At 35.5% G+C, this 16,349-nt stretch overlaps 1 protein-coding gene across 1 annotated transcript in view; it reads left to right on the top strand.

Annotated features, from left to right (window-relative positions):
* The first annotated feature begins 1,002 nt into the window (after positions 1 to 1,002).
* Positions 1,003 to 16,349, top strand: part of LOC121408116 (protein Jumonji-like) — a 61,604-nt gene continuing 46,257 nt past the window's right edge. Inside the window, exon 1 of the mRNA XM_041599449.1 lies at positions 1,003 to 2,680. Coding sequence (XP_041455383.1) covers positions 1,788 to 2,680 — 893 coding nt within the window. The 5' untranslated portion in view covers positions 1,003 to 1,787. The remainder of the gene's footprint in view (positions 2,681 to 16,349) is intronic.

Raw genomic sequence — 16,349 nt, 5'->3', positions numbered from 1 at the left:
TCATTGATGTGCTAGTTTAGGATCTGAAAAGCAATTTAAAAAAATGCTTTGTGATTATGTAATCTTCAGCTCGGCACCCTCCTGAATTCTCATGCACCTGCCAAGATGAGAACTATCAAGAACTGTAAAGACTGTCCTTGGTTTAATCCTGATATCTCCGCAGCTAAGAGGAAACATACATGTAGGATACTTGAATGTGAATGGCGTTCCAACGGTAAGCTATACATTGATAGAGAACTATGGTGTGCTCAGAAGAACTTGGTAAACTCCATGTTGCTAAAGGCGAAATGCTCACATTATGTTGGTCTCGTTAAGATTTGTGGTTGCGACTCATGCAAGCTCTTCTCTCTTGCTAACCATCTTTTGAATCGCAAGCAGTCTACCCCTCTACAGTGTCACACTGATAGTCATGTTATAGCTGAGACGTTAATCCAGTTCTTCCAAGGAAAAGTTTGGACTATCTGCGATACTCTTCATCTAGATGAGTCACGTCCTCAACCTTTCACTGCGACCTTGCTTGAGACTCTGCATCCTACCAATCCAGATGAGATTCAAACAATTCTTAGGAAAATACCCCCTATATCATGCCAGTTAGACCCAATACCTACTATTTTGTTAAAAGATTGTTCCTCTACATGTGCTCCCATTATTTCACAGATAGTTAATTTAAGTATTGATCAGGCTGAAGTTCCCACTTGTTTGAAGGTTGCCTATATCACTCTACTTCTGAAGAAAAGTTCTCTTGATCCAGAGGTATTGCAAAATTAATGTCCTGTATCTATTCATTATAAGAAGACATTCACATCTTTCATTAAAGCTTTGTAAATCTAGTGTACAGCATAGATTTGTATTGATAATGACAGGACCATTTTTAATGTCCGGGATCCATTAGGAAAAGATGCTCATGGCATGGAAAAATATTAAATATAGTTATAATATCATATGTGTGTTTATTATGCCATCATTTATTATTACATTAGTTGTTAGAGAGTCACATATCCTCTGAAAAACATGAATTTTCTTTGTTTTATTTCACCTTGTAGGAATTCAATGACGGCCTCCTCTGGCAAGAAGAAAGGGAGCTTACCCGAGCCTTGTATGCTTCACTACAGAGACCTAGATCAGAACAGGACATCGCAGATGATGAACTACAACAAGAGAACCTAGAGCTACAGAGCAAAGAATCTAAGAATCAAGGCAGTGAACTCCCTCTAGACTTACCACAGGCTGATGTGCAGTTGGGTGCAGAACCACAGTTTGTAGAATTTCCAGCTACATGTACAGATAGCAGCGCGGAACCTCTTCCTTTGAGTGAACCCCAAAGGCTGACTGATATCACTGAGCAACAAAGTATCCTTGAAGTTGGAGGCCATTCAGTTGTAGACAATCCTGTGGAAGACCATCCTGTTGTAGTCCATCCCATTGTAGATGAATCTGTTGAAGAACACTCTGTTCTTGCACAGGCTGTTGTTAACCATACTGCAGTTAGTCATGCTTTAGTGGACATTGTACATCCTGAGGAACCCTTGAATATAACTGACCCTGACCACAATGACATACAAGCAACGGAAACATTTCATGATATAAATTCTGCCAAAATCCATCCCCAACCTGAAGAATGTCCTGTAAAGACAAGATCTCGAGATCCAGCAAAACCGAAATCTTCTGAAAGAAAAGATAATTCAGTTTTTAAAGGCTCACCATCAAAGTCAAAGAAACTCCCCGAAGTTGAAAGATCTCCAAAGGTTCAGAAATCCTCAAAGCTAAGAGGTTTTTCTAGATCAAAAATGTCGCTAGAAAGAAAACATATTCACATGAAGAAAGTAATATCTGGAAAATTCAAATTTTCCATGATTTCTAGTCCTAAGTTGGTTTCTACAAGGACATTGAAACCAGAGTTATCAAAACCAGTTGTTACGAGGTCTCACTCTCCAAAATTTATGAGCCCTGGGCTGCAAGGAATAAAATCTAAGGAAGTTTCCAAAGAGTTATCTGAAAGTATAGCTCATCGCGTCAAAGCATCTATATCAGGCAGTTCAGGGAGTGCTATGGGTAATATTCTGTGCCGACCTTTGAGATCACAAAAGAAGAAACAAAATGCTAAAGCAAATGCAGTGATCAATGATTGTGCAGATGAAAAAAAGAATTCTGGTGATTTCCTTCCACCACCCCCTCCACTGCCACCACCCCTGCTTCTTACAAAGAAACACAAATCAAATGCTGTAGCCCATTCCAAACAGTCCTTGACTAAATGCAAAGAGAGGAAATGCTTTGCTGTCAGTAGAGAGAGCTCTGCAAAAGCCAGTCAAGTGCCTAGCATACATGACAAAAAACCCAAACTGAAATCCATACCCAAGCAACCTTTACGAAGTCTACGCCGGGACCTCCGTAGTAGGAGCAAGTTTAAGATGCCACATGCAGAACCTGCTACAAGTCCAGCCACTCGTCGGAGCACCAGAGGCCAAAACACATCCTCGTCGTCTCCATCTTCAGGAGCATCTTCATATACCCATAGCCAAGATGAGACTAAGTCCACAACATCATCAACATCATTGGTAACAAGACAGTCCATAGCTAGGAAAGCAAAGGAGAGACTGATGGTGAAGAGAAAGAGTTCTGCTGCCATAGTTTCATCAACTTCTGGAGAAGAGGATGATGTCAAATCGTCAAAACCTAAAAAGTGAGTGAGGATTTTGATTTTTATAGTAATAAGTTTCCATCAAATGTAGGATATGGTGGAGGGTTGTGAGGATCTTAAAAGGAATATGATTATGAAAAAGGATGGAAGGAAAAAGTAAAATTAGATGAAGTAAAATTGTTGAAGTGAAGCAAAACATGATGCAATGAAAACAAAATAATGTAAATGGCAATGTGTTCTTAGGCAGGTCCAAGCTATTGTCCCCTCTGAAGCCAAAATTAAATCTTTGCCTTAATCTAACATATTATATGTCATTTTAAAGCTTATACTCTGTAGTTTTTTGCCCTATTTTTTTTCTTCTGAAAACGTAGAGTTAATGCCAAGGTCATGATTCCAAGAAATCATTCATTAGCGTGACGTATGGGACATCACATTTTTTGATCTGCAGATTATGCTAATTATGTATTTGCAAATATTTCTGTGGGGACTTTTAGTGCTAAGTTAATGCAAACATTTGAGAAAAAAAAATATTTTGAAAATTAATTAAGTTTATCTGGTGTCCAATGGGCAGTTCCCGTACATCACAATTTAGCATACATGTATGTTTTTTTAGATTCTAATTCAGGAAAAGTTGAACAGTTTTCTTTACACTTTGGAGAGTTCTAATTTACATTACTATACATCAAAAAATTGAAGTGACTTTACTGAATTAATTTCATGTTTAATTATATTAGCTTATTAAGCTTTATGACGTACGGGACAAATGTGTGTTTTTTTCAATTAGAAGCAAAGATAAAGTAAATTGAGATAAATGATATAGGGTTTCCCGCTCAATTTCACACTTAGTGCATGCAAGAGGATAAATAGTTCATTGAATTTCGCTAAAGAGCAACCAAGAATTCAAACTAGTCATTAAAAATCGCCATAGGACCGCCAAATTTATAATATTTCATAATGGGCATTCAGTTTGGCTATAATCAAGTGTAAAAACATCAATCAGATTCGCCGTAGTGCACTCAAGTTAACACCGGAGGTCACGTGACTGAAGACAGAGCATTCAATTTCGCTTTTGGGTATCCTTGTTCATAACTAGTGTATTCAATTTAGCACTGTATTTACATGACTTGTTATACATATTCAAATATTCTTTGCTTGTTTGTCCCAACCTGCAGTATGTGTGCCACCTGTGACCATTCATAAAACTGCACTGGACAATTTACATTATACTTTACAAATCCTTGTAAAAAAATAATGTAAATTACATAGAACCAGTGGCCTCCTTATTTAGGACGTTATTTTGTCATATAAAGTATATACATTTAGTTATTTTGTTTTTTGTCTCGCCTGCGAAGCGGAGCGAGACATAGGTATCACTATTTCCGGCGTCGGTGTCGTCGTCGTCAACAATTGTGTTGTACACCCAATAACTTTCTATAGCTTCGAGGTGGGATCACCAAATTCATACCAGAGGTCCATCTGAAGGCACAAGTTAAGTTTGAATATGAGTCGAATTTGAATGAGGTCAAAGGGCAAAGGTCAATGAACTTTCCATGACTGGCACAATTGTGTTGTACACCCAATAACTTTCTATAGCTTCGAGGTGGGATCACCAAATTCATACCAGAGGTCCATCTCCTGAAGGCACTGGTCAAGTTCGAATATGAGTCGAATTTCAATAAGGTCTAAGGTCAATGAACTTTCCATGACTGGCACTGTGCTATGTCGTACACCCAATAACTTTCTATATCTTTGAGGTGGGATCACCAAATTCATACCAGAGGTCCATCTCCTGAAGGCACAGGTCAAGTTCGAATATGAGTCAAATTTCAATAAGGTCAAAGGTCAATGAACTTTCCATAGCTGGCACTATGCTATGTTGTACACACAATAACTTTCTATATCTTCGAGGTGGGATCACCAAATTCATACCAGAGCTCCATCTCCTGAAGGCACAGTTCAAGTTTGAAAATGAGTCGAATTTAGATAAGGTCAAAGGTCAATGAACTTTCCATGACTGGCACTGTGTTGTGTTGTACACCCAATAACTTTCTATAGCGTCGAGGTGAGATCGCCAAATTCATAACAGAGGTCCATCTCTTGAAGGTGCAGGTCAAGTTCAAATGTGAGCCGAATTTGAATAAGGTCAAGGTCAATGAACTTTCCATGACTGGCACTGTGCTGTGCTGTACACACAATAACTTTCTATATCTTCGAGGTAGGAGTTCCAAATTCATACAAGAGGTCCATCTTCAGAAGGTGCAGGTCAAGTTCAAATGCGAGTTGAATTTGATTAAGGTCAAAGGTCAGTGAACTTTCCATGACTGGCACTGTGCTGTGTTGTACACACAATACCTTTCTGTATTAAAGATATCTGACTGGTACTGTATGTTCGGATGCTTTTTGCATCTGTTTGTTCCACTAATGGCATGACCTTATCTGTTTGTTCCATTAATGACATGACCTATAGTTTTGACATGCAGTCTCTTCATGACTGCAATATGCAGGCGAGACAACGCTTGGCGTTTGCCTTGTTAAAGAATAGAAAAGGTTAAAAAAGAATTATATAAGGGAAGGAAACCGTAGTCAATGTCTTAAGTTTTGATGAAAAGATTATTGTTTTAAATGATTAAAGTCATATGAAAACAGATGCAAGATAAAAAGAACATTAAACGTAACTATGAAAGGAAAATCATGACATTGTATACATTCTATGATTATGTGAAAGAGCCGTGGTGTAGTGGTTCTGACTCTCGTCTTGTAAACAGAGGGTCGTGTGTTCGAATCCCACTGCGGTCTAGCGTCCTTTGGCAAGGCGTTAACCCTAAATAGACTGGGCTATTTCGACGCCTAAAAAGACTGAGGGGGGGGGGCTGATTCAGCCCCCCCTTATGATCTCGGCCGTTGATCGCCCGATCGCGACGAAAAACTATAACATCAAATTCGGCAAAAATCTCATGTCTCATTAATTATGCTAATTTATGCATAAAATCATAAGTTTGCTCTAATTAATAAAATAATGCCCCTGAAATGCTAATTTTTGTTTCACATACTCTAGATAGGCATCTGATCAAATTGATTTAAAAAAAATTTCAAAATCAAATTTATTTTCTTATGTATTCTATTGTTTTCTAAATTTCTTATGTATTTCTTTGTTTTTCAACTTTTTTTTATTGTTTTTTTCAATGGAAATTGTCGGGGACTTTATTTTGACCATAAACAAGATAAAATTAACCGATTTTAAGCAGTAAAAGGAAAAATAATGAAACATTTATGAATTTTGGCTAAGAACACTATTTGCATTGGATTTGTACACAAATTCACGTTTTTGAGTAATTTTGGGTCTGCATGCACTTACGAAATGTTGCGTAATTTTGGAACCGCGTACCTGGGGGTCACAATTTTGGTCTCAAAAGTTGCGTGAGACTTGAAAGTAAAAAGTCAGGGAGCAACGCGGTCAAAAAATTTCGCGCAGCGGATTTATCACGAAAAATGTCGAGGGGGGGCTGAATCAGCCCCCCCAGTCTTTTTAGGATTAATCCACACTTTGCCACTCTCGACCCATGTGCTAAATGGGTACCCGGTAGGATGTAAAAGATATTGTATGTTTGAATTTGCCAGCACCATAATGAGGCTGCGATGAATGCAAGGAATGCTCCCCAGGGAGTGGAAATTGTGCACTTTTCGTGCAGGATTGAAATGAATCCAATGACCGGGGTAATAATCTGCTGTAAAGTGCTTTGGGCCATTCTGGGAAAAGCGCTATATAAAAATTGGCTATTATTATTTAAATGTCTCTAGTCAATGCATATATCGGAAAATGGTGCAAATATATACATTAAGGATAAAAAAGACATGAATTAACACGGCACTCTAGCGAATTTGAATGCCGACTGGTGATTTTAGGTGGAATGACCTATTTATATCATGCACTATGTGTGAAATTCAATGACCTATCTTTATTGGTAAATTGGAAAACCTATATTATATCAGTTATTATTTGTAATAAAGAACAAAGGTGCATATATTAGCATGTATACGTGTTAACATATGTCTTATCTAATTGATAAAATCTTTCATAATTATAAGGTCATAAAGTGTTGCAATGTTTTTTTTTATATATACTGACTGTAAGGTTTAGAAAATTATAAGTTTGGAGGTAGAAAATAAAGTTCTGAGTCAGCAAACTCAATTATCAAACTGAAGAGGGAAATAAGTGAAACAGACGCAAAATGAAGAGAACTTTAAACCGAAGAAATCTGGTAGTGCACTGTTGAATATCTGGGCTTGCCTCAGCTAAAATCAAATCTTTCTATAATTTACATAAATAACAACCAATCAAACTAAAGAAAATGGAAGGATCGAACTAAAATGGAAGAACCCAATTCATAAGATAAACCAATAAGGAATGAGATGAGATGACAAAGATGTCTGGTGATTATGTAATAATGGAAGTAGAAACTAAGGAGTCAGGTGAGGGATGCAATGAGTGGAACACCTGAAGAGAGAATAGAGAAGGAATTAAGATGACAAAAGAGAATCAGAGGAAAGGCATTTAGAGTAGAATGAATGAATGACAACTGAATATCATTAAACTCAACCAAAGTTCAGACTGCAAGGGCAGTGCTGAAAAGAAATGCAAATGAACATAAGTCTAGACAGAACAGAAATGTACAACAGCTGAAGAATAAAGGAAATTAACAAAATAGCAAAAAGACAAAATAACCATGCTACATAAACTTTCTCCTTCAAAAAAAAAATATCCTTAATTTTTAAATCAAATAACTGAAATATCAATTTTGTTTTTGCAAAACCAGATTTGACAATATGAACATCTAACATTGTTTACATAAAAGAATTTAAAAACAAAATTACACAATGATACAATTCAATATTTACAATATATAAAAAATTTCAAAACGATGCATTAGTAAAGTTGAAATTTATATACCAATTTTAAATTACGTGTATAACTTAAAAAAAAATGGAAACAGAATTTACTTTTATTTTACAATGGGTTTTATTCCTAAGGATAGAAGAACATGCAAATTATTTTTCCATATCAATTCTATTTCATTTATGTATGTTATGTAATGCAACAATGCACCAATTAAAAAAAAACAAGTTTTTATTAATCAACTTTTCTTTTTTTCTTTTTTTAACGATGAATTTGTAATAAAATCCATTTTATGTTTCAATTTATCAATGAGTTTTTTTTCCCATTGCTAAAGTAATCTCGAGCTCCTTTTGATGACGTGGAAATTATATCTCCTGGATTCTAACAAAAATGGAATAACCATAACTCATATGAGAGCACTACAAGACAAATAGATAAAAAACATTACTGAATAAAGATAAAATACTTCTGAACTTTAACAAATTAAGAAAAATATGAAATTCAGCAAATAACATAATATTCAGATAAAAACTCCAAATTTATATATGCCATATTTTCTGAAATAACATATGTAGATGACAGAGTGGGTCTGCCAAATACATAATTTAAGTTCATTATTCCAAGTTTATTTTATTTTTTTAAAGACTCATCAAAATAGAGACAAGAAAATTTTTAAACATTTTTTGCTTTGAATATTGGAGAAATATGCAATTAAACTTCAGGCCTAGAACTTCCAAGATTCTGATTTCCAATAATAGAGGTGTGTACACAAAAGTAGATTTACTATTGGAAAAGAATTAAAATGTAAGAAATCAATTTGATATAATAAAACATTACCTCTTTAATAGTAAATGTATTTCAAAAGCAAAATACATGCTTCAAAACTTTTATATTATTTTATGCCCAAAATGTCAGCTGGCATCAGTTCATAAACTTGTGGTTATACAAATATTTGTTCATGAAGACATAAAAGTTTTTTTTTTTTTTGGGGGGGGCATATAATTATGTTTTAGAGCACATTTTCAATTGATTAATAAATTTTGCTATTCATTTATAATGGCTTATGAAATGATAATTGAATAAAATAAACAAATTTTCTTTAAAACAAACATTATACATGCAATCAGCATATCAATGACATAAAAAAATGAAATTTTGTAACTTTGAGCTATACATTTAAGCACAAAAATGTTTTCAAAACTTTTCAAAAGTGAATGCTTCAATAAACTTGATTAAAGAGCTGTATTGAAGGCGAAAATAGATGATCATAGTAATTTTGACAATAAAACACAATTTTTGATGTCCCTTATTTTGGGGGGGGAGGGAGACAAATTCAAAACTTTGTATATGACTGTATGAGAAAATTGAAATTTTCAGTTGGAAGTTTGATTTTGTTTTTAAATGACGCCCTTGTAAAAAGTTTTATGGAAGCATTTTGAGAACATTAAAAAAATACATAGTATCTCAAGATATATTTGCTTTCATAGTAAAATACATGTAAATGCACATGAAATGCTTGGCACCTTCTGAAATGGTTCTTAAGCAGTATTTTTTTTCTTTTAAAATTGCACATAATTATATAAAGTTAAGAAAATCATACCAACTATCATCAAGACTTTAACTTTTAAAGAGTTTGCAAATGAAGAGCACTGAGTTCTTAGAATTTCTCATTTCAAGAGTAATTGTTCACACTGGGAAATGTTCATGAAGGGAACGATGATAGGTATACCTGCATGGAAGATGAGTCTCTAGTTCTATCAGGTGAGTTGGTGTAGCAGTCTCTCCATCTATCGGGTGAGTTGATGGCATGGTTCTCAGGATACAGTTCTCTTGAAGGTGAGAAATCTCGGTATCTTGGTGGCGAATGATAGTGGTGATTGTCCCTTGTACGAGGTGATCGCAAATGGTGGTAATCTCTTGGCAGTGAGGTTGTTTCATGGTCTGGGTGAGCAAAAATAAGAGCGCATGTGAGAGAAATCTTTCCAGGGGTTCTCTGGCGATTGCGGATGATGTTCTCTCGGAGGTGAACGTGGTGATTGGGGATCTGCTGGTGGTTTGCGAAAGTTGTTGTTGCTGAAGTTGGGTAACGTTGCCTTGAAGATGTTGAAGGGCTCGTTCCAAACTATCGATGTGTTATAGCAAGGCATTAGTGTCCAAAGAATAGTTGTGTGACATGATGGAATCACATCAAATGGATAGGGCGGCGAAATAAATGTTCAGTCGGAAAGGAAGGAAGAGTCTCTTAACTCCTTGCACGCTGAATTAAATGGGGGGAGGGGCGGTGGATAATACTGACAATTGTTTCCTTGTTTTCTTTAATTCATGAACCTCGTATCTCACAACTGATACTTACAATTATTTAATATATGTTATCCAAGAACTATTGCCTTTTAATAGCTTCTCTAATTTGAAGTTAGGGGAGAAATCTGATTATTGTGATTGTTGAATTTAATTGTACGAATGTGCAAGATTGCAACATCATCGTGCAAAGGGTTAAAGATGTGAAGAGAGTCTTCAAGCTGAAGAAAGAGGCAGTAGCAGACAAATACTATTTCGGGATACAGTTCAGAGATGATTGCGGTTTCACTTCAACCAGGTACTGCAGGTTTATATACTCCGGACTAGACGGGAGTCGTCACTCACCAGGTAAGTTGAGCAGAAGACGAATGGCTGTTGGATAGCACCGGGTAGACCAAAAGACAGACGAGGTACGTAAAAGTTTATTCCTAAAGCAGATGATAAAGATGAGCATGCAGACAAAACTGAATCGTGGAACCGAGGGAAGTTGAAGAATGGCGTGAAGATGTCAAACCGACGCTGCCACCAGTTGTAAGGTTGAGAAAATTATATGTTTGGTTGTAGAAAATAATCTAAGTTCTAATTCAAACTCAATTATCGAACTGAAGAGGGAAATAAGTGAAACAGATGCAAAATGAAGAGAACTTAAACCGAAGAAGTCTGGTAGTGCATTAATATCTGGGATGCTTTGCCTCAGCTAAAATCAAATCATTCTATAATTTACATAAATATTTAAATTAGAAATAACAACCAATCAAACTAAAGAAAATGGAAGGATCGAACTAAAATGAAAGAACCCAATTCATTAGATAAACCAATAAGGAATGAGATGAGATGACAAAGATGTCTGTTGATTATGTAATAATGGAAGTAGAAACTAAGGAGTCAGGTGAGGGATGCAATGAGTGGAACACCTGAAGAGAGAATAGAGAAGTAATTAAGATGACAAAAGAGAATCAGAGGAAAGGCATTCAGAGTAGAACGAATGAATGAATGACAACTGAATATCATTAAACTCAAATAACCTAAGTTCAGACTGCAAGGGCAGTGCTGAAAAGAAATGCAAACTAGATTTTAATTCGTCATGTGGACGAATTAGGTGGTCTTTCCTTATTCTCGCCATCATGATCATTATCACCATGTTCATGCAGATCCATATGATCATCATGATGACAACTGAATGTTCATTATTGATAGAATACTTGTGAAAGACGGGAGATGATAAAGCGCTGTAAAAAAGGTCTATTTAATTTATGACAAAACATGTGATATGAAAAAAAGTAATTATAATCTGTTTTATCTTGCTAAATTTTAACTTTTATGCCTTTTAATTGTCATAAAGGATCATGTACGAGGTGGTAAAAAGAAAAAAATGAAAAAAAATTGTCTTGTTCACCCCAGGATTTGAACCTGGGACCCCAAGGACGCTAGTCAAGTGCGTTATCCATTCAGCCAAGATATTCCCAACATAGATTACATGTTTCCATAGTGATTGCACGTAAGCAAATTTGAGAATTACAAATCCAATTTTGCAAGCGAAAAACGGGCATGATCCCGGCATCTGATTAAAAAATGGAGGGAATAATCACGAAAGCTTAGAATCTCGGGTACAACATACAAAAAGCTCAGGAAAAACTGACAAGAAAAAATGGAGAAATGGCCCAAGAAGTAGAGGAATGTAGAATCTAGTTTTGAGAAAAAGTCATGTTCCTTATAGATTACATGCAAAATACATGTGATATGAAAAAAAGCAATTATAATCTGTTTTATCTTGCTAAATTTTAACTTTTATCCTTTTAATTGTCATAAAGAATCATGTAAGAGGTGGTAAAAAGAAAAAAAATGGAAAAAAAATCATCTTGTTGTCTTGCGCAACTTTTGAGACTAATTTTACGTCACCTGGGTACATGGTTACGAAATTACACAGCATTATATAAGTGCATGTCAGACCAAAAATTGCTAAAAACGTGGTTTTGTGTACAAAGTCAATGCAAATTGTGTTTTCAATTAAAATTCATAAATTATGATTATTTTTAGTTTTGCTGGTCTAAATGTATTTATTTTATGCTTTTTATGATCTCAGAAGGGTCCCCAACAAATTTCATTGAAAAAACAATGGAAAAAAAGGTAAAAAAAAGAAATACATAAGAAATTGCAAAAAAAAATACATAAGAAAATGATATGATATCGCAATTTTTTCATGTACACTTCGAACACCACAAAGAGTTTCTATACCAAAAATTAGTACATCTGGAGCTTTATTTAGGGAATTAGAGAAAAAAGTATGATTTCGCATACTAATTACGCTTAAATTAGCATGATCACTTAATAGCGATTCGCATGAAATAAATAACTATACAATTTTGTAGATTATGTCCCAGGCAGCCCGCGTTTCAATTTTTGGCGCGATTGCGTGGTCGATGGCCGAGATATCAAGGGGGGCCTGGGAGGCCCCCCCGCCATATGAACTCCCAAAATACCCCGGCCTATATAGGGTTAATTGAAATAATACGCTTTGTGTTTGCCCATTTCTCACGTGGACAGTGTAGATTGAAAACAAGTGGTAATAAAAGTCTTGGTAAATGATTGTTATCAACCTCTCATTTCAACTGTTAAACAATGTGCTTTGTATTCGATTTTAATATTACAAAAATGTCAAAAGAGAAAGCATTGGTTATTGAACATAGTAAAATGTTTATTACACCTTAAAACAATTGATTTTGTCCTCATTATAACACATTTTGTTTAATGTGCAGTAGATTATGGAAACTATCCCTCTTGAACAAGTCCCTCAATTTAAGTTTCAGTGCTTGTACCTCATTTTTGTTAATTTTTGTTCGTTTATATTGTTTTAGCTATTGATTTGCTATTACCAGAATAGCTTCAAATCATACCAATAAACAATGAAAACTAATATAGTAACTATGGTAAACATACAATCGAAACTAAAACTTGTGTTGAATGGAATAAGCATGAAAGGGACTTGCCAAGTTAATTAAATAAAAATTGAATGCAAAAGATTAAGACAAAGATTTTTGTCTCACCTGCATAGCAGAGTGAGACTATAGGTGCCGCTTTTTCGATGGCGACGGCGGCGTCAACATCAAATCTTAACCTGAGGTTAAGTTTTTGAAATGACATCATAACTTAGAAAGTATATGGACCTAGTTCATGAAACTTGGCCATAAGGTTAATCAAGTATACTGAACATCCTATTAGAGTTTCATGTCACATGACCAAGGTCAAAGGTCATTTAGGGTCAATGAACTTAGACCATGTTGGAGGAATCAGCATTGAAATTTTTGAACCTGAGGTTAAGTTTTTGAAATGTCATCATAACTTAGAAAATATATGGACCTAGTTCATGAAACTTGGACATAAGGTTAATCAATTATCACTGAACATTCTGCTGTTATATATAAGAATAATTGTAAAAGCAATTACATTCATCTATTAGTTATTTCCCCTTTAAGGATAGCCAAGAATGATAAAGAACATTCCAGAATGTCTTTGTAAAAGCTTTTTGTTATGCAGGCCTTGACTATTTAAAGGCCAAGAAATTTTATTGTTGAATAGGGAAAAGCCAAACAATAGAATTGTATTGGTAGTGGAAATGAATAGGCTTAGGTATTTTGTTGACACATGTTTATTTCACTGAGGTCATTCAAGAGTCTTCCAGAATGTGATTACTCCAGAAAGAAGGAGAATGTTCTTTTAAAAGACAATACCAGAAGCTTCCATAATAGTGAATACTGTAGGAGCTGTTATTTTCGCGGGGGTTTTATTTTCGCGGATTTCGCGAATTGTCGATCGGCCGCGAATTTAACAACACGCGAAAATATTGACACATTTCTTAGTCAGTGCCAATGTCCCCAACAGCAAAGCTTTACTGTAGAAAACATCCTGTGTAGTGAGAACATGAGATTTGCACCTGTATATGTACAAAAAATAAGGCTTAGAAAATACAGTTAGTGATTCAAAAAGTTAGCTAGAATTTCACATTTTTTAATTTCTCAAACAAAATCAGAGCCTAAACTATTTTCTAATATTGTTTTATCAATATTTATACACTCTCTGTAATATCAAAATGTATTTTTCATGAAATAATTTGATTTTATTTTCATCTTATTGACTCTATACACACGTTTTGAAAGCTATTTGCATACTCATTAATATTCATAAGTCACATGACCAGAGCTTTTTGGGGTGAAGATTCTGTTCACAAAATTCCACAGTTTTGCACTTTTACCAACTTTTTGAAAAATGAATCGAACAAATCACAAATTCCAAAGATTGCTTAACCCTGTAGATTACAGATCAAATTGTGGCATGATGAATTTTCAGATCTAAAGGTGAAAAAAGTGAAATTCAAGCCACCTTTTTTCCACAGTTTGTAACTGTTTTTACAGGGACATATTTATGTACAAAAGACACATCAGCATGGGGATTTTGAGGAGTATAAATTTGCATTAATTTGCACTAGTTTTGCTTCTTAGAAATGCTGTGGAACGTTTTGTACATCTTCCAATCGCGAATTTAACAACCCGCGAAAATGTCGGGACCCCCAGGATTCACGAAAAATTCTGTACGCGAAAATAACAGCTTGTACATTACTATATAGAAGCCTCTAGAATAGTGAATTTTAGCATGATCTAGAATAGTTGTAATTAGTATATAAAGCTGGCAGATTCTTCAAGGACATCATCACTTCACCAGATCAGAGCTAAGAGTTTCACGCCAGACTTTATGTCAGAGTTTATTTCCACCTGGAATATTCATCTTCTGTGGAATTATTTGCCCGCCATCAGAGAACTGTTTGCAGTTATTTTGAGAGAGGAATTTTCAATTCTCATCGAGATCATCAACATCATCAACCTGTTCAATGAACACTCTTCAACCCATGGATTGCTGAAATTGACTGGAAACGAAAGCCAGTTTGAGACAAAAGTCAATTTGAAACTAAAGCCAATTTGAATTGGAAACATTTTGGAATTTTTTGGAAAGTTCTAGAATATATATACTGTACTGTGTTATTACTTGCTTGTATTTTCTGTATATTCCACCATGGCTACATTTGATTTTGAAGAATTTCTTGCAAAGATGGAATTGTCATATGATCATTTGAAGTCACTGAAGAAAGATGATTTGATAACAGTTTGTGATCATTTGGGTTTATCTCTAGCCCCAGGTTTAAAGAAGGCAGAGATAATTGACTTGTTAGCTAGTCACATGAAGCTTACAGAGGAGCCTGAAACTTCTATCACTATGTCAGAGGATGCTCAGATCCAACTGGCAAACATTGAATTGGAAAAGGAAAGAATCAAAGAAAATATTGAGAAGGAAAGAATCAGAGAAAACATTGAAATGGAGAAAATGGGATTGGAGTACCAGTTAAAGTTGAAAGAAATGGAGTTAGCTCATGCAAGTACTAATACTAACTCTGTTAAAGATAAATCTCCCCAAGGCTTTGATGTGGCGAAGAACATTCGCCTCGTGCCAAAATTTGATGAAGAGGGAGTTGATACATATTTTGTGTCATTTGAAAAAGTGGCCAAGAGATTAAATTGGCCCGAGGAATACTGGACTCTTCTCCAAAGTGTTTTTGTTGGTACCAGAAGCGTACAGACATAAATTTAGGAACATGCAAAGACAATCAGGCCAGACGTATGTTGAATTTGCTAGGGAACAAGAAATGATGTTCGATAAGTGGTATAGATCACTGAAAGTTGAAAAAGATTTTGTTCACCTTAGGGAAGTTGTCCTCCTAGAAGAATTAAAAAAGAGTCTTCCTTTTTGCATTAAATCTCACTTAGATGACCACAGAGTTACTGAAGTCAGTAAAGCAGCCATAGTAGCTGATGAATTTGAGGTCACATATAAAGGTAGTGGAGATAGCCCTCCTTTCAAGAATTATTGGAAAAAGAAAGGTAAAGGGTCATTTGAATCCCACAATAAACCTAGTGAGGGAAAATATGCAAGCAAAGGACAAAGACACTAACAAGAATCAGGCTAGTGGGGGCACAGAATCAACCAAAAGGTCTGAGAGTCGTAGTTCCAAAATTTGCACTCATTATCATAAATCAGGGCATTTGAAAGAATCATGTTGGAAATTGGTTGGAATGCCAACCAAGGTTAAGAAAGACATGGGTTTTGTCAAGCAAACAAGTGTTCCCTCCATGGAGTTTTTCCCATCAGAGCCCAATCAAGATGTTGAGAGTGTTTCTCTGGTGTTTGCTGATAAAGTCAAGCAGGTTGATGAAACCTTTAGAAGTTTTTTGTATGATGGTGAAATATCCCCTTGTTCGACTGGTGCTGCTGGTAGGTCCGTGGTGATCCTTAGGGATACAGGGGCTGCACAGTCCCTGATGGTGCCAGGGGATTTTGCTCTTCCTCCGGAGAGTTCAGAGAATGCCAAAGTCTTAATTCAAGGTATTGGCGCGAATTTCATGTCGGTTCCTTTGCATTAGGTCGACTTAAAGTGTGACCTAGTCAGTGGTCCTGTGACTGTTGGTGTCGTTC

This window comes from Lytechinus variegatus, chromosome 2 (assembly GCF_018143015.1).
Source record: "Lytechinus variegatus isolate NC3 chromosome 2, Lvar_3.0, whole genome shotgun sequence".
Taxonomy (NCBI): Eukaryota; Metazoa; Echinodermata; class Echinoidea; order Temnopleuroida; family Toxopneustidae; genus Lytechinus; species Lytechinus variegatus.
This window is presented reverse-complemented; position numbering and strand designations above follow the sequence as displayed.